Source organism: Macrotis lagotis, chromosome 2 (genome assembly GCF_037893015.1).
Source record: "Macrotis lagotis isolate mMagLag1 chromosome 2, bilby.v1.9.chrom.fasta, whole genome shotgun sequence".
Classification (NCBI taxonomy): domain Eukaryota; kingdom Metazoa; phylum Chordata; class Mammalia; order Peramelemorphia; family Peramelidae; genus Macrotis; species Macrotis lagotis.
Genome location: NC_133659.1, coordinates 6,994,856 through 7,019,396, shown reverse-complemented (window position 1 = coordinate 7,019,396; position 24,541 = coordinate 6,994,856). Strand labels below are relative to the sequence as shown.

At 50.4% G+C, this 24,541-nt stretch overlaps 1 protein-coding gene and 1 pseudogene across 2 annotated transcripts; both read right to left on the bottom strand.

Annotated features, from left to right (window-relative positions):
• Window positions 1-1,377: 1,377 nt before the first annotated feature.
• Window positions 1,378-9,131, bottom strand: LOC141512332 (uncharacterized). Of its 2 annotated transcripts, none has more exons than XM_074221189.1 (2): window positions 8,722-9,131; window positions 1,378-3,856 (listed from the first exon to the last, which is right to left on the bottom strand). In XM_074221189.1, the coding sequence occupies exon 2, from the start codon at window positions 3,790-3,792 to the stop codon at window positions 1,807-1,809; it is 1,986 nt and encodes a 661-aa protein (XP_074077290.1). In that variant the 5' UTR covers window positions 3,793-3,856; window positions 8,722-9,131; the 3' UTR covers window positions 1,378-1,806. The 2 variants fall into 2 exon arrangements, with proteins under 2 accessions (XP_074077290.1, XP_074077289.1); XM_074221188.1 differs by having other exon boundaries at window positions 1,378-3,834.
• Window positions 9,132-11,441: 2,310 nt separating this feature from the next.
• Window positions 11,442-14,243, bottom strand: LOC141512331 (paxillin-like; annotated as a pseudogene).
• Between the last annotated feature and the right edge of the window lie 10,298 nt (window positions 14,244-24,541).

Here is a 24,541-nt window from a genome sequence, read left to right as displayed (position 1 = left end):
AATCACTGGAAGGCTTGAAAAGGCCAAAGACAGCTTTGCTGACCAATTTCTTTTCCTATTAGCTCTGTCCTATCATTTCCTTTTTTTTTCTCCTCATTGACACTGACACTGGCAAACTGGGTTGTTGATGTGCAAAACAGCCAATAAATAGCTTTAACCCATGGTCTAGTCTCTAGCTTAGTCACTGCTGCCTAGCCTGGAGCTGACATGAGCCAGTGGTAGTAGCTTTTATTGTCTGAAATTTTTGTTTATTTTGAACTTCTGTAATAAAGCAAGCATTTCCATAATATAGCAGAATAAACAAATTGATTTTGCCCAACTTCCTATTCCTATCAAATATACAATGAAATTATCAAGTAATTTTCTTGTTTTGCCAAGTTTCTTACCACCCTCAATCTTAGAGGAGGACACCATTAGATACAAACATAGATAATGTGTGTGAATGGGTGTGTGAATGTGGAAAACATCATTTGACACATTATTCCATTTACTCTCTCTCTCTCTCTCTCTCTCTCTCTCTCTCTCTCTCTCTCTCTCTCTCGATGCATATAGCACCTTCCTTCAAGTGTCCTTTGTTGAAATTTGTGTTTGTAATTGCCAACATGGCTCAGTCATTCAGAGTTGTTTGTAAAACAATATCCCTGTTAGTGTGAACTACTTTATCTTGGTTCTGCTCATTTTGCTCTTCCTAATTTCATTCAAGTCTTTCCAGGTTTTCCTCATTCCTTATAAGACAGTAGTATTCTATCATAACTGTAGACAACTCGTTCAGCCCTTCCCCAACCGACGGGCATCACAGCACTGTTCAATTCTTTGCCACCACAAAGAGAGCTGCTATAATGACTCTATTTCAATGAGAAATTAGTCAAAATAAAGCTGCATTATTCCTATCTCAATCAAGTGCACAGACTCCTGAAAATTCCCATCAAATTACTGAGGACCCAGTGTACCCCAGAAGAAGAGTCCCTAACATAGATCAGGTCACTTGTGCCTTGAAGTTCAGAACTCATTCTCACTAGGAAGCCTTCCCTGGGTGTCCCAGATTATCTCCTCTGATTGACTGTGGATAACCTGGTCTGGACTTCATGAATAAGCATCAAATCATTCTCCTCTGTTGTTTGCTGTTTTTCCATGTGGGCCCATTTTATTTCCCAGTGACACAGAAACAAACTTCAGGGCCTCCTAGTTCCAGTCTTCACTCAGTAACTTGCTTTATCATCCATCTTCTCCACAGTCATTATTAAGCAGATTTTCCTTTTATAGTAGAGGCCTGGAGGTCAGAGGAATGACTTTGGGGATTGGAGTCCATCAAGCAAATAGCCTTTACCAAGTCTCCTATGTCCCAGGCTGTCCGGGGTCTTCTTCCCCAGACTCCCGAGTGAGCTCCTCAGTGGGCACTGCTTCAGGCGTCCCTGGTATTTCCCTCCCCCGGGGATCAGCGAGGAGGGACTCAGGCAGACACTTCTTCAGGAGGCATATGTTTTATTAGGTGCAGAGGGATCCCCCGAATAGCTCAGGGTGATGGCTAATATAGGGGGTTCGTTCTGGGCTGCCACCCCGATCCGCCCCGAGGGCAGGACCTACCACCCGATTGGAGCAATGGACACAGGCCAACCAGGTGAAGCCACTGCTCCCCTTAAGGAACCGTATCTTCTTTAGATTGGCCTGACCTCACTCTCGGGGAGGTCCTATCCACTCAGGCAGTCAGGGCCGACCCCCGACAAACTCCCCCTTTTTGTTTAACACAATTAGCGCCCCACCTGCTTATGGGGGGGGCAAAGCACCCTGGTTCGGTTCGGTCAGTAATCACACAGGGGCTGCCCGAGCCCGGTGATGGCGTGGGCCTAGAAGGTCCGCCTTCAATGCCTCCAGAGAACGAGAAAAGATGAAGAACAATAGTTTCAGGATACATGGGAAAAAGAGACAAATCATAATAAACATTCCTACAGCCGGCAAGAAGGAAAACAACCATCTCAGGTGGAGGGCACCCGTAAACCATTTTAGAAAGGAGTCTTCTTGATCATCCCACTCAGCTCTGAAATGGGAGGAAATGTTGTTGAGCTGGGCTATCAGCATATCTAATTGGTGGATGTCATTGGAGGTGTTGTAGGCTAACATCGCCCCCTGTAATGCCTGTTTAACTCTACCCCAGTCTGATGGGAACTGTGACATATTTACAGGCAAATTAAGCACACAGAGAGGCTGATACTTATAATGGCATTGAAGTTTCATGTACCCTGCCATAAGGGCCAGTCTATCCCCTAACCAGAGGACTGTTGTTTCCAATGCTCCTATTTGCTTCTGTAGAAGGGAGTCAACATGTTGCTGGTAATGCCAGAGGGAGACCTGGTTTGTTATGAATGTTTGGATAGTAGAAGCTAACATAGTCACCTCACTCTCTAGTTCCTGGATCTGCCATTCCTCATACATCTCAATAGCCAAGTTCACCAAACTCAAAGCATCCCCGATCCCATCCCTCCTAGTACGTAACAACTTTTCCCCCAACACTGCACGGTACAATTTTTTCACCAAAGAATCAGCGGGGGACAACGCAAAATCTTCTGCTTTGACAGGTAGGAGTTGGTAGGGAGGGGATACAGCTAGGAACACAGCATACCCAGTATGATTATACCGTAAAACATTTGTAAAAATCGGGTCAGTACAAGTGATGTTAAAAAGGGGTAAACCAGCGGACTCCCCCTTTAGTTGAATAGTCAGGTTAGCAGGGGGACAAAGAAGGAAGAGAGCGTCCGGAGGGGTGTGCGCGGTGGCGCTCAGCCGGTAGCACAAGCGGTCTGTGCCGTCCTTGGTTTGATGGCAAGAGATGTTAAGAGTCTTAAACACATTATACCATTGTTGGAATGAAAAGTCATGACAGGCATCGTCATTACGAGGGCATGGCCACAGGCGAAAAGAGGCGTTCACTCCTCCTAAGGCCACTCCTATTTTCCAGAGGTCGGGATGCATCTGTCCATATGGTAAGGCAACAGGAGTGGGAGAGGGTCTCATGGTGTACGTGGTGTGGTTCCGCTGTCCATCCCAAAACCATAACTCAGTGTTGTTAGGTAGCCCAAGTGGTCCTAGTCTTGGGATGCCCGTGGAGCAGGGTACTGTAGGTATGAATACTTGCGAACGGTGGCCTATTGGGCAGGGTGGTAGGGAATGTAAAGGCACTATGGAATTAGAATTCTCCGGAGGGTGCTGCTCAATGGCCATGAATGAAAGATTAACCGCAGCAGTATGGTTGTTCAGGTCCGGAATCGGCCTCGGAGTTTCTGTGCTGTTGTATGGCTCTAAGGGTATACAATGATTCTTAACAGAGGTTCCGTTATCTGGGGAAGAGGAGGTGTTCCCACCCGGCCATAGCCCGTGTGGAGGACGGGCTACCACACAAATAGGCGTGGTAATGGAGAGCAGGGTGAGGGGCTTCTTTAATGGTCTTTCCATCGGTATAGGTAATGTACCGTGTTCATGTAAGCCCAGCACAATGGTGGCATTGCCATGCAACTTTAATGGCACTGTCTGGCTCCCCCATCCCATTATACGAAGGGACGGTACTCCCCTCGCAACAGCCCAATATGTCTCTCCTCGTTCATCAGCAGCCCTCCGTATAGGAGAGGTCAGATTGTACCACTTCCCACCCTTGCCCCAAGGAAGAGGGGTGGCGGGTTGCAATCCACATAGCAAACCCATGATACTTAGCCATACAGGAGCTTGTGTCTTCATAATTCTTCGTGTCCTGCTAGGTCGTTGCCTTCTTCCGCTCCGATATCTTTTCCTTCGTCTCTTCATAGGCCCTGGTCCATTTGACGGGCACCCAGCGTGTTCCCTCACCTGTTTGGAGACATAAGAATCCCTTTCCCCACATCTTAACCTGTGCAGGGCCGTGCCAACGACCCTCCTCATCTCTCCACCAAACTGTGGTCGGACTTTGCAAGTGTGCTTTTTTATCATGTTTTTGTGTTTGTTGTTCATCATGTTTTTGTGTTTGTTGTTCATGTTTTTGTGTCTGTGTTGATGTTGACAGCATCTGTTTCATGGCAGGGGTGATGCCTTGTTCATTATCAATCAAATAATTCCTAGTGAATACTGCTGTTGCTACCTGGGCTGCAGTGAGCCTACCACGCACTCCCCCTTTTTGTTTAATGAGAGTGCGCTTCAAGGATTGATTGGCACGCTCCACGATGGCTTGACCGGTGGGGTTGTAAGGGATACCGGTAACATGAGTGACACCGAATTGGTGGCAGAAGCGAGCAAAAGCAGAGGAGGTATAGGCCGGGCCGTTGTCGGTTTTTAACAACCGAGGTATCCCATGGGTGGCAAAGCAGTGAAGGCAATGAGCTATCACATGGCGTACAGCCTCACCAGGCTGCAAAGTGGCCATAATAAAGTTAGAAAAAGTGTCCACAGTGACATGAATCAGGCTGGCCTGAAAGTGGGTGACATCCATCTGCCAAATGTCATTAGGGGCCAGGCCCCGGGGGTTGGTGGCATGTACAAGCGGGGCAGGGCGGAAAGGGACACAATGCCTGCATTGTCGGACAATGCGACGTGCCTCTTCCTTAGGAAGACCATAAAGCCGTGCAAGTGTTTTTGCTGGGAGATGAAATGTGTCATGAACAATAGAAGGATCTGCATACATGACTATCTCACTTTTGATATCAGGGTCAAGGAGAGCCGAGTCAGCTATGGCATTCCCTGAGTATATTGGGCCAGAAGTGGACACATGAGATCTGACATGTAAGACATAGAGGGGGTCAGAGCGGTGTAGGAGAGACCGTTGTGCTTGGTGTAAAAGATCTATGACTGCAGAATTGGACAAAGAAAGATCTGCTAGAGCTAACTGTTGCAATAAGACAAAGCAGTAATAGCTATCAGTGATTAAGTTAAAAGGCTCATAAGCACACAGTTCTAAGGCTATCACAATGGCCTGCAATTCATTCTTTTGAGCTGAGGTATATGGGGTTTGTAGCACCTTCAATATCTTCCTGTCTGGAATATAAATAGATGCTCTATGGTGTTTGGTAGCATCGGTAAAAACATTGACTCCCTGTACTGGCTGAGGAACTACAGGGTTGGAGGGATACTTCAAAGGGAGTTGCAACCATCCTCGTAATGAGGGAGGTGGATGACCCTGAGAAGTGGGATAAATAGACAATAACATGGCCCACTCCTCAGAGTTCTGTGCTAGATGAGTAAGTATTGCAGGATCCTCTTGGAGCAGTAATATAGGAATGGTACCAAAAATAGTGATTGCAGCTTCCGCTGCTTTCAAAAGGAGTTGTGCATCCACTTCAAACTTGGAGGGTATAGACTTCATGGATTTAGATGAATGTACCCATTGTAAAGGACCTGTAACTTGGAACACTACTCCGGCCTTACCCAATGAAGGATGACACACCAGAGTTACATAAACCGGAGCGGCTGGATCTAATCGGGCAACAGTTGATGTGGATGCTAAGTCCTGTATCTGAGTAACAGCTTTTATGGCTGCAGGGGTCCATGTACGAGGCGAGTTCAAATCAGATGAGCCTTTTAAAATATTATACAATGGATACATCATATCATTGGAAATAGGAACTACATTCCTCAGCCATTGGATTGAACCAATTAATTTCTGAAAGTCATTTAATGTAGAAACTTGAGCTGTATCAATCTTAGGAGATTTCTTCACTAAATCCTTGTATACCTGATGTCCTAAATATGTGTAGGGAGGTTCTGTTTGTATCTTTTCAGGGGCAACTTGTAACCCATATGCTGCTAGGGCTGAGGTAATCTTTTGTAAAATAAGTGAGACATCAGTCCGGTGGGATGCAGAAATTAATATGTCATCCATATAATGAATAATAATGGCTCTCGAGTGTTCTCGCCTAATGGGCATCAAAATCTGTGCAACATAAACCTGACATAGAGTGGGACTGTTTGCCATGCCTTGTGGAAGGACTTTAAACTGAAAACGCTGAGCAGGTTCTTGATAATTTACAGCAGGTACACTAAAGGCAAAGCGTTGTCTATCTACAAGGTTAAGGGGTATACTATAAAAACAATCCTTTATATCTATAACAGTTATGGGCCAAGTCTTTGGAATGGCAACTGGAGAAGGCAACCCAGGCTGGGTGGTACCCATAGGTTGTAGAGTGGCATTTACTTTTCTTAGATCTACTAACATTCTCCATTTCCCACTTTTCTTTTTGATTACAAAAACTGGGGAATTCCATGGGCTGGTGGATGGCTCTACTTGTCCAGCCGATAAAAGTCCTTGTACTATGTTAGCAAGGGCCTGTAATTTCTCTTTGGTGAGGGGCCACTGATCTACCCAAACCGGTTTGTCAGATCTCCAAGTCAGTGGTATGGGTTGCGGCCCTCCAGTGACCCCTAGTGGTTTAAAGCTGTGTCTGTAGTCAGAGACAAGCCCAAATTTTGCAAAACATCCCTCCCCCATAGGGACATAGGAATAGTAAGTACCAAAGGGCGGAAAATCCCTGCTATATCATCACTTTTCCATTTTAGAAATCTTAGAGACTTTTTCGCCAAAGTTCCTCCTGAAACTCCCGTGATATCTTGGGGAGTTTTTGAAAGTTCCCAACAGGGCTGCCAATCTTTTGTGGATATGACCGAGACATCAGCACCTGTATCAATTAAACCTACAATCTCTCTTCCCTCCACTATAAGTGGTAAAGTGGGACGGTGGGCTGATATAGCCTGTGTCCATGCCACAAATGTGTCCTCATTGGTACACTCTCTCCAATCCTTATCTATCCAGGGGAGGGAAATAGCAAGAGCAACAGGCTCACCGCCTTTTAGTTCTATTGGATAATGGTGGGGATTTGTAACAGTTATAGAAGTCTGGCCTGGGCTTAGGAGCTGTGTGTGGACAATGACCTGGGGAGCGAGAGCAGTCCCAATCACTAAACGGTGGAAGTCCCTAGGGGAGGCTTTAACAGTAGTCGTAGTCCATGGGCTCAATTCTGTGCCCTCTGAGAGGGGAATAGTAACCGAGGGATTTAATAGGTCAGCCCTGGGGTCGGGCCCTCGGCTTCCCGACCCCTCTTCCCGTTTCCCTGCGGCCCATCATTGCTATACTTCTGATTCTTATTTTTCTTTCTACAATGCTTTGCTATATGACCAGGTTTACCACAGACAAAGCACTTCATTGCACTCTTCTGGGAATTACGGCACTCAGCTTGAAAGTGACCGGCCTTCCCACAACGAAAACAGTTTCCTTTACCCTTTGATCTAGGCACCAAGCTTGTGGTTTGTAAAGCATCAACGAGGAGGTTAATAGAGGTTTGGAGAGGATCCGGTGGGGGTTCCTCGTCTAGGGCCTTATCAATTATCTCCTCTAAGGAGGGGTCAGCAGGAAGAGTAGCTAGCAAGCCTTTTGAATGAGTTAGCCCTCCCTTTATCAACTGAATGATTAAAGGCTGTGCTGCATTTCCTGTCCCGAATTTCCCTTCCACAGTAGTCTGCACTCTGCTGATAAAATCTACAGCAGACTCCTTGGCTCTCTGTTTCAGCTGCTGCAGGGGAGTCGAGGCTGCTCGAGCCAGTTTGTTCAGGGCATTCAGTCCTGCTATCTGCACTGCCCTGACAATGGGTTCTGAAAGTTGTAATTGAGCCTTCACAGTGTTAAACTGGCCACATCCAATGAGTTGATTAGTTACTAAATCAGAATTATTTGGGTCTATGATCTCAGCCTGTAGCCTGGCCTCTCTGCGCCAGTAGGCAGCCCAGGCGGTGTAATGTGATGACTCTAACACCGCTTGTAAAGTTTCATCCCAATCCATGGGGAGCCAGGCGGCAGTCTGAGTGTTAGAACTTATGAGCCGTTTTACATAGGCAGATCCTGGCCCATAATTATGGACTGCCTCTCTGAGATCTTTGATAAATTTGTACGGTATTGGGCGGCGAACTCTAACCTGTTGGCCGTTTTCTCTTTGCACAAATATTGGGTAAGCAGCTGCTGAGGAGGTAAGATAGTCTAGGTCTTCTTCCTCTACTTCCTCCCCATCCTCCAAAGCCTTATGAATGGCCTGCTGTAAACGAGTCCGGCGGGGTGCCTGTCTGGGGACGGTCGCCCCAGACCCTTCCTTTCCTGTTATCAGCACGTGGCTCCGGCCATCTGCACCCTGTCCACAGATCCCTTGCCATTCTGTATGTTTGCCCTTTTGTTCTAAAATCTTACTATCACTTTTTACCGGGGCAGGCGATCGACTCGCAGCAGCCAGTTCTTCCCAAGGGTATTTGGGGGCTGGTTCCCTCCGGTCGTCAAGCCCCTCATCTGGGGGCGGGGGCCATTCAGGTTCCCCCAGTAATGAGGGTCCTGTTTGTGATTCTCCGGACACGGCTCCTTGTGGGGGCTGCGGGTCAAGGGCTGCAGCCACCACGGAGTAAATTACAAAGTCTGTGTCCGTTAGAAAGCCAGGTTTTTCTGTGTTGTAAGAGGACATTTGAGTTCCTACCACTCTCCACTTCTGAGGGTCAATGCCGGTGTGGGAGACCCAAGGAGAGACAACCAATATTTTTTCCACCCAATCCTTACATTCTTTTATACGGACTCTTATACCATGAGTCTTTACTAGTGCATGTACTTGACATGCTAATACTCCTGAATCCTCTGGCTGTAAATGCTTAGACATTCCTTTGCCCATCTTTACTCCCTCTAGGTGTCCCGTGGACCTAGGGTGTCTGCCTCTTCTGTTTTTACTTAAACAGGCTTACCTCACTCGGCGGGGTCTTCGGGTGTCCCTGTTCGGGGGCCAGTTCTGTCCGGGGTCTTCTTCCCCGGACTCCCGAGTGAGCTCCTCAGTGGGCACTGCTTCAGGCGTCCCTGGTATTTCCCTCCCCCGGGGATCAGCGAGGAGGGACTCAGGCAGACACTTCTTCAGGAGGCATATGTTTTATTAGGTGCAGAGGGATCCCCCGAATAGCTCAGGGTGATGGCTAATATAGGGGGTTCGTTCTGGGCTGCCACCCCGATCCGCCCCGAGGGCAGGACCTACCACCCGATTGGAGCAATGGACACAGGCCAACCAGGTGAAGCCACTGCTCCCCTTAAGGAACCGTATCTTCTTTAGATTGGCCTGACCTCACTCTCGGGGAGGTCCTATCCACTCAGGCAGTCAGGGCCGACCCCCGACACCAGGCACTGTCCTCAGCAGCTGCACCAGGGGCCTCCCAGGCCCTCCGGACTCCAGATCCAGGGCCCTGAGGGCAGTCTCTAAGCTCACCAGGAAATAGGAAGACTCTGAGAGCTGGTCTTCCAGAGGACACCACCTCCCTCCCCTCCCTCTTCACACATGCCATTTTGAAGGACTGGCACCATAACTCTAAATCCCCCTCTGATACTGGGACTGTCGTGATCTCTAATATTTTGTTTTCTGCTCGAGGATGGGATTTCTCTCCCAACACATTCAACTTCCATCAATGTATAGTGTGGAAACAAGGTAAAGGGTATCAGACTGCCTTTGGGGGGATGGGGGAGTGGAGGGAGGAGGAAAAATTATAAAATTCAAAAAACTTACATAAATTGATAGGTAGAAACTACTATTGTTTCTAATTGGGAAACAAAAAAATATAAATAAAAAAAGAAGCTGTGACTGTCCATTGTAGGAATAAATTATCCTTTATTTTGGTTGGAAAATAATGGTCAATTTCATTGACATATATTATAGGGATTTAAATGGGAAAAAGGTTAGAAATTTCTAGGGAAGAAAAAATATCAAATGAAATGGGTTGACCCAGAGGTGTCTCCCAGATGTCCCTGGCCCCACAGGTGAGGTGGCAGGACACTGTAAACAGAGCACTAAGGCCTTGAGGTGGACAGATGGACACCCCCAAAAGAGAAGCAGCTCCTGGATTTCATTCAGTTAAGTGAACCAGTAAGAGCTGCCAACTCTACCTCTCACACCACCACCAGGGCCTCCCCCAGACCCACCCTGCCATTAGCCCCATTTCCAATGACCAGAGATGGTCCCAGGAATGGACGGAGCCAGCAGCTCCACCTGCAGCCCCAGGTGAGCTCCCATTTCACCGCCTGGGCAAATGGTGGCAGGATTCTGCCAAGACCTGCTTGGGACCTCGATGATCCGGCCTGGCCATTCACTCGAGCAGGTGCCCCCCTAGTTCAGCTGGGTTTCTCCCCCAGGCCTTTTCCTAAACATTCATGGTCTGCTCCAAATGGGGACAAGACTGGCAGCAGAGCCTGGGGGTCTCCAGCACCTCCTGCTCATTCCTTCCTTAAGGAGTCTCGCTCTCCGGCAGCCCATCCCAAGGTTTCCCAAAGAAGAGGGAATGTGCCACGAAAGGGGCCGACCAGGGTCCAGGACGAGGTCCAGATCAGAGTCAGTTGGGGCAGGGCCCTGGGGACTCGGGCGTCACGTGAGGGGGGCCTGGATGGAGACTCCCCCCCACTCCCTATGGCTCGTTTCAGCAGAAATGAGGAAATCCCATCGTGCCTCCCCACCCCCAGGCAAGGGGGTGGAGCTAGCCGGGACAGGGCGGGGACTCCGGGGGGGAGGGGGTCTGCATACAGGTCACAAAATGTTCCAGGGGCACGGTGAGAGAAGGCATAAAGAACCGGCTGCTTTGTGCTCCCTGCCCCAGAAGCCCGCGGTGCAAGGACAGCCCCATTGGGCAAGAGCGCTGGCCACCAAGGCCGCCCGGGCCTGCCCGCAGCTATCGGAAGAGAGGGCGAAGGGCAGGGCCACAGCAACATCTAAGAAATCTTCTCAAAATCATCTCAGAGAGAATGAAAAGCAACGCAGGCAAGCCGGAACTTCAAGCACAGGGTAAAACTCTCTGAAACCCGGGGCAGCGGCCAGTCTGGGGCCGTGCCCACGGCGTGGGCGCCCAACCTGGAGCCCAGAGCCCGGGCTCTGCCAGCCACAGAGGCCGTATCAACTGTTACTGCTGGAGTAGAACCAAGGAGCTGCGAGGCCCTTTACGGGGGGGGCGGAGAGGAGAGAGGCCTCGGGGACCTCTGCACCCGCCCTGCTCCACCCCATCCCCCGGCTGCTCCCCAAGTGGGTTTCTGCGGGAGCTCAGCAGACAGGGGCTGGCTGCTGTCCAGCGTTCTGAACTGGGGGAGGAGGGGAGGAAAAGAGGAAGGGGAAAAGGGAGCGGGAGAGAGAGAGTCAATAGGAGAAACAAGAAGCTGGAAAAGTTCTGCCCCTCCCAAACTCCCTGAATGGGCAGCCCCACGTCTGGGGTGCTCAGTGACCTGCCTAAGAAATGATGCCCATGGGTGGTGCCAGCGTCTGCACGGCAGAGAGGAAACCAGATCAAAGACCCTCTCCCCCCATGCAAGAAGAGAGGACAGTGAGGGAAGCCGGCCTGGGGAGATCCCTGGGAAGAGAAACCAGGCTGCGGTGGCGGCGGGGGGGGGGGGGGGGGGGGCGCTTCTGGCCTCCCCTCACTCCCCTCCCCTGCCCAGCCTGGCCTCAGGAGGACATTCCAATTCCCAGAGGGTCGTGCCAAAGCCCCTCCGCCCCCGGCCCGAGCCTTGCCCCAAGGTCTGTGGGTCTCAGTTGCCCCTGGGTGGAGTGGGGTGGGGGACCCTGGGGGTACTAACCCAGGAGCTTGAGGAAGCAGTTCGGAAAGCAGGGCTTGTCACTGCGTTCCTTGAAGGCTCCCTGGTTGAGTTGCTTGAGCCAGAAGGCGCAGGCAAAGGGCTCCGGGTGGAACCTGAGGGCCACAGCGGCGATGCTGCGGCCCGCGATGGGCTTCTGTGGGGCGTGAGCGCGGCGAGCCGCAGAGCTCGTGGTAGTGCACCTCGCTGGAGGGCTGCCGGTGGAGCTCAAAGAAGCTGCTGTTGAGAAGGGCGTGACGCATTCCCGGCAGCCGAAACCCTCGGGGTGCCAGAGGGGTTGGGCGCAGAGATGTAGGTGTCCAGGATGGCCCGGGCACAGCCTCCACAGTGAGGGGCAAACGTCAAAGTAATCTTTTCGCCAATAGGCCTTCCCAGCTTTCTCGTGCAAACCTTCCGGGCCAAAGAAAGCTCCACACAGGGCAAGGGTTCGGGGTGCCAAGTTTGACCCAAGGCTGTGACCACTTTATCCAAGATGGGCCGGTTGCAAGAGCAGCCTCGGGGGGAGAGGAGGCTGGGGTAGGTCGTCTTTCTCACAGCGAGACTGCCCGTCCTCCTGGCAGTGGGTACAGAAGTGCTCGGGGTGCCAGGTCTTCCCCATGGCCGTCACCACCCGCCCAACGATGGGCTTCTTGCAGGCCCCACAGACCCCTTTGGCCACAGTGGCGACACCCAATTTGGTCAGGTCCGACTGCAGACTTCCCAGCATGCTGTCCAGTAGGCTTCCTGGTTGGGGGGGCAGGTGGGCAGTGACTCCCCGCTTCCCCGGAGTATGAGCTTGAAGTCCCAGAGGGAGGCCATTCGTCCAGCTCCCTGGAGGCCGAGGAGGCCGAGAGGCGGCTCTGCTGCTGGTGAGAGGTGGCACCGACGGTGGGTCATCTCTTCCCGGGTCACAGGGCTGGGTGGACCAAGACTGGGCACGGACCTTCCCAGAGCGTCCAGAAGGCTCTCCCGGCTGGGTCTCACGCCTTCCCTCCTCCCGCCCCGTTCCTTCACTAGAGGCGGGGGGTGGCCTTTCCTCCCAAGGGGACCTGGCCACGGGCGCTTCCTCCCTGGCTCCTCGGGGACCTGGGGACCCCAGGCTGTCCCGGGGCGAGGGAGCGCGGGGACTTTTTTGCCCCGGAGCTGTAGGCGGAAACCTGGGGCGGAGCTGCTGGTGGCGGGAGCGGCTGCCGCGGGTCTGCCACGGGCCGCCCTAGAGGGGTGCGGGGGGCCCGGGGGAGGCACCGGGAGATTTCCCGCGGGGGGGGGGGTGGCGGAGAGAAGACAGGGTCTCCGCAGACAGGAGCACGGGCGGGTGGGAGACCTGGGAGGCGGTGGACTCCAGGGCCGCGGGCACGCCGTCGAGGCCGTCCATGGCCGGCCGCCCGCCCGCTCTGCTCCGCCGGGTCTCTCTTGAGAAGACAAGTGGACAAGTGACTGCAGCTACCCCCCCGACCCCGTCCCTAAACCCTTCCCCCAGCCCCCCACCTCCCTCTGCCCTGCTCCCAACCCCCCCCCCCCCCTCAGTGTCCTTACCCCATTTCAGGGTCAGGGGCTCCGCCAGGCCCTGGTGCTGGACTCGGCAGGTGTAGCTCCCTTCCTGGCCCGGGGGCACCCCCGTGGTGACCCACGTCTGGAAGGTTCCGTCTCCCCCAGGCCTGGTCTCAATGAACTCCGTGTCCTGCAGCTGTTCCTGCCCCTCCTTCAGCCAAGTCAGAGAGATCGGGGAGAGGTAGAAGTCCTGGGCCCGTCACCTCAGGGTGACCTCCCCGTGGGGACCAGTGTGGCGGGTCACTCGGGCAGAAGGTGGGTCTGGGGGCAAAGGGCAGAGGCGGTGCGAGGCTCTCCCTTCCCCCTCCTCTCCAAGCACTGAGGTACCAGGGGTGCCTGGAGGTCCGGGGTGGGGCTGAGGGGGAAGGGAGGGGTGTACCTGTCCTGGTCGGCGCCCCATCTGCAGGTGCTTCTGCCCCCACGGAGCGCACCTCTCCTCCAGGTAGGCTTTGTCTCTCTCTCTCTCTCTCTCTCTCTCTCTCTCTCTCTCTCTCTCTCTCTCTCCTACACTCGCCGCCTCCAACTTTCGCTTAGAGATCTCCGCCTGGGGTGGCGCCGCCCCGCACGTCCAGGTGTCGCTGTCCAGGGCCAGGTAGTCCCGCCCGACGTGGGCGAGTTGGTCAAACACGCGCAGGGGGCGCCGTCGGGGGAGGCCTAGCAGGGGGACCTGTGCTGGACGGTGTGGACGCCTGCGGCCCCCGCCCACCCGGGGCAGCCGGGCCACACTGCCGCCCCCTCCGTGCCCCGGGCCCTACCGGGAGGCGCCCCAGGAGCCGCCCCCATTCCTCACCTCCCGGCTCCGGTTGTAGCAGCCGCGCAGGGTCTCCAGGCTCAAACCGAAAGTCCGCGCCTTCTCCTTCAAGGCGCGCGTCTCCCACTCCCAGGACTCCGGGGGCTCCGAGGACTCTGGGTGCTCCCAGGACTCCGGGTGCTCCCGGTGCACCTGCGCCATCCGGGCCGCCCGAGGCTCGGCCTCGGCCCCGGGCCGGCGCTGTCGAAGAGCACCATCTTGCGGTCTTTCATGTAGCCCACGGCCACGAACACGCCCCCCCCAGCTCGGAGCCGGACCAGCCTGTGGAGAAGTATCTCAGGGAGTGGGAGCCGGGGGGGGGGGGGGTCAGGCGGGAGGGCGGAGACCCGAACCCGGGCGCCCCTGGCCCTTGCCCCACCCGGGGGGGGGGTGCCCTAGCCTGCTTCCACCCCCTTGATCCTCAGCCCCCGGGGCTCAGAGGTCACCCCGCGGCTCCTCTGGCCCCGCCCCCTTCGCCCCCACCTCTGCTCCGGATCCCGGGGCTCTCCCACTCACCCGCAGCCCCGCATCGTGTCCGCACCTGCCCCAGCCTCGTCCCCCCCTCATTACCCAAGCGGGCCCCGGTTCTCTGTCCCCGCCCTCAGGTCTTGGCCGTGGCCCGGGGGCTCTGCCTTTTCCTAAGCCCCCCCCCAGGACGGTGGGCCCCCTCCACCCGCCCCCCCCCGGCCCCGCTGCCTCCATGTCCGCTGCAGTCATCCCTCCCAAGCCCCCCCCCCCCACGCCCTGGCGTCCAATAGCAAGTGGAAGGCGGCACGCGTCACCGGTGCCCGGGCAGGATGAGCCGGCACAGGTTCCGAGAGCAGAAGCGAAACTAGCCCAGGGGGAAGCCCCCGCCGGGAGGCCTCGGACCCGAGCACATTTCCCCTCACAGAGCGGAAGGGGTCAGAGAACTGGAGAAACCTGTAACCTGGGGGGGGGGGGGGCTGCACCGCCCTGTTAATGGCCTCCGTCCCAGCTGCGATCAGCCCAGTCTGGCAGTGACACAAAGGCCCCTGTTGCTGAGGGTTCCCCCTCCTTGGGCTGCCCTCGCCCGCAGGCTCGCCAGGGCTGTCTTCTCCCTGGGGCTTGGCCGCTTCTCTAGGGCACACCGTGCTCACCTGTCACTTTCGGGACTCTGCCCCCTTCGTGGAGCTAAACGCGAGGATCCTCTTCCCCCCAGGCAGACGCACCCCCCCATAACGGGCACACAGGGGCTTGGCTTCCCGCCTGCTCTGCTTACAAAGCCTGCTTCAGCCTCCACTGGGAAAGCAGACGTGGGGCTCCTTCAGGGGAAAGGAGGCTTCTACCGGGACCTTTCCCAGCTGAGGATGCCTGGAGGCTGTGAGGCAGGCGCCCAGGCAGAGAAAGCCAGAGGCCTCAGTGATGCAGCATGTTCTTATTACAGCAATCATGGGGAGAATTGGAGCCCTGTCTGCTCAATCATTCCTTCAACTTGTGTCATGCTTAGAGGAATTCTTTTCCTTTCTGCCTCTCTCTGTTCATGACTCAGTTTTACTGCCTTTGCTTAGCTAACTGGACCATTAATAAATCTCACACAAGTGAATCATCCTGACCTGCTTATCATACCTGGCAAATCGTTAAACCTGAAGGAGATAATGGCCCAGGCTTGATAGAGGACGAGGGCCTCGACAATGAACCAAACACCAGGAAATGGAATTGGGAATCAGAGAAGACTTTGTCTCCCCATAAAAGGGGCAGGGTTGTGCCTCAGTGAATGCGGCCCATGCCTAAAGTCAGGAAGACCTGACTTCAAATTCTCAGATAGTAACTAGCTGTGTGACCCTGCCCAAGTCACATTACCCCATTGGCCTCAGTTTCCTCATCTAAAATATGAGCTGGAGAAGGAAATGACCAACCACTCCATTTCCTTTAATAAGAAAAGGACAAATGGGGTGACAAAGACTCAGCCACAACTAAAGAAAAGCAAAAGGAAAAGGCTTAATTATTCAAATGAGTGAAAAGGAGAACGGTGTCAGCCTGTGGTTGGTCCTGAACCGCCTGAAATATGAACATGTGAATTTCTAGTGACATCTTTATCAGAAACAGAACCTGGGACCATCCCTTAGGGTTTCTCTGTTTCTTGCCCCATCAGTCCAACTAGGGTTAACTTCAAATTTTGTGGAGAGCAAAGTTAACCCTGGAAAGGCTCTAAATAAAGGGCTCTTTACTTTACAGACTGGGAAACTGAAGACCAAATAGGTTCAGAGATTTGTCCAGTCATAAAGGTAGGAAGCAGCAGAAGGGAGACATGAAGCTCCATCCATTCATCCCAGATTCCAGCCTCTCTCTCCCCAGGCTGCTCTAGAGACAGCCCTGACCTGAAGCCCCTGTGGTGAAGGACACCTCAGCCCTGCAGATCTCGTTGGAGTCAACACCAGGTTGCCCTCTGTCTCTGGCCTGCTTTCTCAGGACCAGGTGTGAGAAGGCTCAGTAGAAATTTAGTTAACATGACCAAGAGGAGTCCCAGCAGGCACAACTAGCAGCTGAGTGAACATTGCACAGAGGCCGATTTCCCCTCCATAAAGATCAGGCCTATGGAGAAGGGCAATGGCACCTCTGGAACAACCAGGTTCCTTTTCACACCTTGGAGGTGCTCAGACAGAGACTAGACCACCACGTGGTTATCATGTGGGAGTGCTTTTCAGACAGAAACTGCAGGAGATCCTGGTGACTGAGGCCTCTTCAAGTTTTCTGAATTAGATTCGGTTCCATTGAACTAAAGGCAATAAACTGTGGCACAGAGGATGCAGTAGGGAACCAAGGCCAAATGCAGACTTTGAGGCAGTCATCAAGATTCAGAAAAGTCTATCAAATCTGGGACTTATGAACACATTGATAAGCTTGGAACCAGGGAGTGGAGGGATTAGAATCAAGTGAATGGATTCACCTCAGAACTGGCAGATCAATGGAAGTGAAGGAGTTTTACAAATAGGAGTGATAATGGGAGGCTAGGTGGCTCAATGGATAGAACACCAACCCTGGATTCAGGAGGATCTGAGTTCAAATCCAGCCAAAGACACTTAATACTGTACCTAGCTCTGACCCTGGGCAAGTCACTTTACCCCATTGCCTTGTAAAAATCAAATAGGAGACATGGAAATATATTTGTAGCAGCGGAGGCAGCAGCAGAGAGGAATTGTCACGGTTAACTTCATATTCCACTCCCTGCAGTCACTGTGTAAAGTTTGCAGCTGGGGGAATGAGAACAACAATAGACAATTTAAGGAAATTCATTCCAAAAAACATAGCACCAATAGTTGCCTCTACTTAAAAAAGTAAGAGTAGAGAGCTGGAGAAAATCATATCAGGTTGGTTCCAGACAAGATTCCCTGAGAGGGTTAAGGAGCAAAGTCCTGTCAGTGAAGTACCTTGACTAGGGAACTTGGCTTTAGGTGAGGATAAGAAAGATAAGGACCCAGCCCAGAAGGCAGGAAGAATTGTAGAAAAGAATGAGTGTCATCTCCTGGAGTGCCACTGCTTCCAGCTTCACTTTTCCACTCAGGCCAGCTTCCATTCTTGTCCATCTTTCTAGCAGGTTCCTGCAGGGCTGTTTCCTCATCTCTCACTGGAGCACCAGGAGCCCTGTTGGAGTTGTCCAAATTGGAGACACTGGACTAGTGTGAGCAGCAAGGTTTCTCGAATTCTCTCCATTGACTCTGGCTTCTGCAGAATCATCCAGCCCAATTGCATCTTCTCACTGATTGCATGCCCTGCTCTCCTCTAAGGCTGTGGCATCACTACCTCCTGCCCACAAGTAGATTTATTCAATCCACTCTTGGGTCCTAATCCATTTTGCTCTAATCCATTTTGCTTCCAAACTTGCTTCTGTTCTGATTCCCTCACAATTTGGTTTGGTCACCACTGTTCTGACACTGGATGTTCTGAAGTGGTCCTGAATGATGCTGGGGGGCAATGACCTCCTCATCCTTCAAAATCTGACCTCTACTGACTGTCCCTACTGGACCCTGCCCTCTCTCAGCTCCATGACATCTCTAGTTCCTTTTATTTTAAAATCAAGAATAAAACTTTTACTCCAATTGCCTCCATTTGTTAATCATCTCATTACTTAGATTCCATATTTTGAAGTTCTCTCATTCAAGTAACCAGTTTCACTAGCTTTTCTTAATGACACAAAAATGCCAGACTCACCTGTTCACTTCCTGCCATATTCTTACCTTGCTAAGTCACTTGAAGAAACTTGAAGAGAAACCCTCCACCCCACCCCATTGTAAAAAAAAAATGCAGAACCAAATCCTAATTCAAAAATCAAATGAAGCATTTTAAATATTTTATATCATTTCAAGTGAATGGGGACAATGGCAGTTTTCTGTTTGATCATGCAGGAACACTCAGAAGGGAATTTCACTCAGTGTTTAAGAATGGGGTACTTCAGGGGACAGCCAGGTGGTGCAGTGGATACAACACTGGACCTGGAGTCAGGAGGACTTGAGTTTGAATCCAGCATGAGATAATAATTACCTAGCTGGATGACTTTGGACAAGTCACTTAACCCAGTAGCCTTGCAAAAACCACACACACACACACACACACACACACACACACACACACACACACACACAAACATATATAAATACACAAAAACAGACGAAACAAAAGAATAGGGAACTTCATCAAAACCCCTGGCTGCTGTCCACTGAGGCTACAGACATTACCATGACTGCTCAGCATCACAACACACAATCTTTTCACACCGGAGAAGTCCTGTTTCTCAGGTAATTTTCCATTGTCTTCTTCCTTTTTTCTGGTCAAGCATTTTATTTTTTAAAAAAAATATATATTTCATTTTTAAGTTTTTTCTTCCAGTTGCATGTAAAAGTAAGTTTCAACACTGACTTCCAAAGCCTTGAGATCTGAATTCTCTACCTTCCTCAGTCTTTACCCTAATCATTGAGAAAGCAGCTTACTTGGTGTGGGTTAAAAACGTGCAGACTTGAAAAACATTACTACAATTGTCATTATGAAAAAGTGTACATAATTCTCTCCCCCCCCCAAAAAGAAGGGAAACTCAACAAAAATAAAGTGAGGAAAAAGAGTATGATTCAGTCTATATTCAGAAACCATCAGTCTGGCTTTGAGATGGATAGCATTACTTTACCATTCTTTTTCACCCACAATTGCTATTGTGGGATGTATTTTTTCAGTCATACCCCCCCTTTATTCTGTTCTTTCTCTGCTTTCTCCTTAAAAGGGTGTTGCAGATGACTGGCCTCTCCCACCATCTTCTATCAGTTATATTCCTCCCTCCCCTCCCCCATCACCTTTGTCCCATCCTTTTTCCTCTCCTATTTTCCTATGAGAGTAAGGCTCATTCATTCCCCCTCACTTTCCCTCATCTTCCACTCCACTGCAAAAGTTGTTTCTTGTCTCCTTTATCTAAATAACTTCTCCCTTCCTATCTCTCCTTTCCCTTTGTCCTAGTACATTCCTTTCTTCCCCCTCAACTACATCTTCTAATTCAGCTCATGTGCTCCTTCTAATTGCCCCAACAGAGAAGTACAAACTGCTAATTCTTATGCTATCCTGACTGTAGCTCCATGATATTGGACTTGTTTCATTCTGGCTGCTTGTAATATGTTTTCCTTCACCTGGGAGTTCTGAAATTTGACTGTCATATTCCTGGTGGATGGTATTTTGAGATCTCTTGCAGGAGGTGAATGGTGGAATCTCTCAATTTCTATTTTACCTTCTGCTTCTAGTACATCAGGGAAGTTTTCTTGGGGAATTTCTTGAAAAATAAAACCTAGGGTCTATTTTTATTCATGACCTTCACGTAGTCCAAACATTCTTACGTCCTCTCTCCTCCATCTGCTTTCCAGGTGAGTTGTTTTTCCATTGAAATATTTCATGGTTTCTTCTAGTTAATCGTTCTTTGGCTTTTGATTTATTATTTCTTGATTTCTCACAAATTCATCAGCTTCCCATTGCTCTATTCCACATTTTAAGGAATTATTTTCTTCAGAGAGTTTTAGTATCTCTTTTCAATCTGACCAGTTCTGCTCTTTAAGGCATTCTTCTTCTATCTGGCCATTTGAACTGCTGTTTCCATTTGACCCAAACTGGTTTTGAAGAGATTATTTTCTTTAGCATTTCTTTGTATCTCCTTCAACAAGTTGCTGACTTGGTTTTTTATGATTTTCCTGCATCACGTTCATTTCTCTTCACAATATTTCCTTTGCCTCCTTTTTTTCTGATTGGATTCACATAGCTGGTTTCATTTTTCTGATCTGATTCAGTTAGCTGGTCTCATCTCCTCTTAGGTAACCAGTAAAGGTTGCTCCACTATTCTACACCAATTTGCCACGTGATTTATGTGGAAGACACAGAGAGAAAAGTTGGAGAAACACTTGTTGGTACTGATATGTTCAGTTCTGATTGCAGATTTTCAAATTTGGTTAAATTATTTCTTTGATAGCAATGATCTCTTTCCCAGATTGTTGCAGGAACACTTAATATAACATACTAATTTCAAAAAGAGATTTCTTGTGAAACAAGAAACAGACATTTGCTGTGGAAGTTCCTTCCAGCACAGTGTTCGAATGCTGTCATATTTCATCGCCAAGAAGCTGGGAATGGCTCGCTTTTCATTCCAGAAACCTTGGCTTTATACTTTACTGAAGTTATGCTCAATTATTTGGATGAAAATGAATGAGCCAGGCATTGGGGATAGCCTCCTGCCCTTAGTTGAAGTAGCTGGTCTGAAGTTTTGAGCAGCAGTTATCTCTCTAGGACCTAGATCAGCTTCAAAGCCTGTAGGTGTTCACAAAAATAAAAAAGGCCCTATCCGTTGGCTTTGAACCTGTTTCACACATGTGTGTAAAATGCATGGCAGAAAGCACGTTTTTCACCATGAACCCGGTGTATAGTGTGGTGTCTTCAACAATTCTTGGTGGATGGTGAATAGACTATTCGCCCCAAATTCTTTCTTTACACGGAAGCACTTGTCTGGCCGCGGATCCTATGAAGCAAAGCTCCTTCTGGCAGGCAGTAGACAATGGCGGTGGCATCTGCTACCATCCGCATGGAAAATGCATCCTTCCAGCCATGACAGGAAATCAGCCCAGCCAAGAGAGGACCTAAGGCAGCAACCACCAATGACGGCTGTCCCAGGGAGAAGGCTTTCGAATTCCCCTTCAACCTGCAAAGACTGCAGGAGTGACCAGGGCAGAAGGACCACTGGAAAGAGTTCCGCTGGTGAAGCCATAACTGCAGGGACTCCTGGGCCCATGGAGACTTCGCTCAAAAGCTAGTTGCGGCCCAACAGGCGGCAGCCCCACCCCCACCCCCACCCCGCTCCTTCTTCCCTCCAGCACCCTTGGCCCTCCCCGGATAATAAAGGGCCGGATCCCGGGAACGGGAAAAGCCCCTCCCTTTCCTGCTCCTCACACTCCCCTGATACTCCGCCCAGGCTCCAGGCAGCCCCTTAGTACTGATCTCCCCCCCCCCCCCCCACCTTCCCCTTTCCAGCTCTCAGGCCCAGGACCCCGACAAGGAGGGAGGCAGGGAACTACACCCTGGTCCTCAGGTGGAGAGGGCGAATCCTTCATTTCTGATTGGCTGCACCGAGGCTCTGTCGGCCAATAGGAAATGGAGTCCAGATGACGCCCCCAGTGAGCCCGCCCTTCAGAGCCTAAAAGAGAAACACAGGGCATCCCCTGCCTCAGCCCCTGTGTCTTTCTGGGTTGGCTTCGGAGCAGCCTCGGACCCGGGGCAGCCGGCGCCCCTCGGCTTCCGAGTGATGCTATGGGCAATGACCTCATCCTTGCACCTCTGCCCTCCCCTGCCTGTCCCTCCTGGGCCCTGTCCTCTCTCAGCTCCACGGCATCACCTTCTCACGCTCTTTGGCCATTATCTGGAGGCTGAAGCAACATTCCGCTGAGAATGAGCTGAATGGCAGGGTTGCATGGATTGGCATGGACTTTCCCGGGCTCCGCACATCGCAGATGAGGACACAGGTGGAAAGGCAATGGCTGTCCAAGGCACACTGAGGATGGGAGGACCAGACTTCTGGCTTTCCCACAAAGAGCAGCAGGGAAGTTTGCTGCAGAATCTACAAGACAGAGACAGAGCACAGATATGCTGAGCTGTGTGTGTCTAAGACAGGTGGAAAAGGGGAGCTCCATCACCAACAAAGCTGCTAGTTGGGTGTACCTTGTAGTACCCGACAAGCTCGGAGGGAGGGAGGTGCAGGGGTTGCCTTTAGAAAATTCCATTTCAGAATCGGCACCTAAGAGTGTCTTCTTCATCCCTTACAAGTGCCCTCTCCGCAAATTGCCCTGCCCGATTGAGGATCTCATCATTTCTTGAAGGGCAACTTAAGAGGTATCACAGTGGATTCAGTGCTGGTCCTGGAGTCAGGAAGACTCAAGATCCAATCTGGGCTCAGACACTAATAGTGGTGTGACCATGCACAAGTCACTTCACCTTGGTTGTCTCAGATTCATCTGCAAATTAAGCTGGAGGATGAAATGCTGAATCCCTCCGGCATCTTTGCAAAGGAAACCCCAAATGGGGTCATCAAGGTAAGCCAGTTATGACAATGTACTGACACTCAAACTGGTTCTACTGCAATACCCTTCTTGGTCTCCTCCCCTTCTGGCTAAGTCTGGATCTGACTATGGCCACTCACAGTTTTTCATCCATAGCTGGCACCCCCCTCTCCTCTGGGCTTCTCCCACCCAATCCCTCCTCAGGTTAGCACTCTTTAAATGACCTCCTTGCAACATGACTCATCTCTATGCTGGGGATGCTAGGACCATTCCTGGTTCCCACAGCTGTGAGTACCTGCCTGTTGAGGTTATTCTATTTTCTGTGTATGTCCATGCTATGCAAGTATTCAACGTGTCTCCTCCTTAAGAATGTAAGATCCTTAGAACAAGGCCTCCTTTTACAGATGAGGAGCAGGTTTCCTTCTATACCCAGTGTTTGCTACATTCAAATGCATGTCGATAAGAGTATAGGAAGCATTTCAAAATGCCTAACACATTTCAAAGTCTACACAAGGAATTAGAAGTGACGAACGATTAAAAATGCCAGGGAACATTGAACTAAACGTTAATTCTGGACTGGGGATTCTCTATTTTATTTTAACAAGCAACATTCACCAGGTTGGCTTGGTTCACAAGTGTTATTTCCATTTGTCCACAGCATCGATTCTTAATGAAACAAATGAGCAATGTTTAATGGGACTCAAGCAAAACAGCATCAGAAACCTCTTATGACAGACCAGAGTCCCCATTATCCAGGCCATCATAGCGATTTGAGGCCTTAACAGAACGATGTGATTTCAAGGGATCTGTTCTGTTCCTGTTAATGCCCCATAGGCAGCCAGATGTTGTTCAAAAGGAGTATAATTCTCCCTTACAGGTAGCTGTCTAATGCTAAATTTTTTAAATTACCTCAAGCACTTTTAAAGACACATCTCAATTTAGTACAATACTGGGTGACACAATCCCAGAAGAAATTCCACAGCTTGTTGGTTGACTCGTGGCTCTCTGTCCTCTTTTCTAAAATTACATTGATTTTAAATCAATTTCAAAAGCAACATTTTTATTTTTCCAAAGTCGAATCTGCTCCTAGCTTCTTTCTATAGGCTTTAACATCCATAGATTGGACATACCTCACAAAAACGCAGCCTTCTCTACGGCTCTTCATTTTTCCTTGCAACCCTTTAATTATTTTCTTCACAGGGCTTTCAATCCCAGTATTCAGATGGCACAACTTGCATTTCCCCTTAATATACTGAATAAGTCTATTTCAGGCTGTATTCACCCTCACTCCATCTTCTGCTTCTTTTATTTTAGCACATTCTGCCCTTGACCAGATTCACAGACTCATTTAAAACCTTCCTTTACAGCTAAAGAGGCATCGGACCATTTACAAGTTATTGGGCAAGATTTGGCTGTGTCCCTGATTCCCCGGTGGAGCTAAAATCTTATCGTCAGTGTTGGCCCTTGTACTTTAGCAAGGTGAATTTCCCATCAGGTAAACTGAAAGTCATCACCCTTAAAATGCCAATTCCTAATAGGTATTTGGCAGATTGGGAACAATCCCCACTGAGTATTCCCTTTGGGTAACTGAATGTTTTGTTTCATTTGGGTAATCATTATTTTAACTTCCTTTGCCTAAGTTTCTTTTCCTCCCAAGCCTGTCATTACAATGGATATTCCATTTCTAAATTTACTAGGATTGCCAGATTTCAAAGAGTATCAATAAACACTTTAATATCAGTTGTGTAATCATTTTTTCCAGTGTATAATTAATTAACTTTATGTGAGACTGGTCATCCCTCCATCTGATCTCCATTACCAGCTTTGGCCTCTATCTACTATTCTGCTTTAAGACTCTTCAGATCTGGGTATAGGGAGGGCCCTCATTTCCCTCTTTCTGCTTTCCTGTTTTCTTTTCCTCTCCTATTCATCCTGAGCAAGTCAGGAGTAGGGAGCCCATCCATCTTATTCCTATCCTCTCCTGCTTGTAGCAGGGCAATAAACAGACCTTTTGGGACATTCTAGTTTTGTGCTGATCTCGAGACTGACCAGCAGCCTGCTCCCCACTCCTATTTAGAGATTTCTTGCCATCCATATACTTCC

Coding starts and splice junctions, on each gene's coding strand:
- LOC141512332 (XM_074221189.1), bottom strand. CDS start 3,792: ATGAAGAGACGAAGGAAAAGATATCGGAGCGGAAGAAGGCAACGACCT.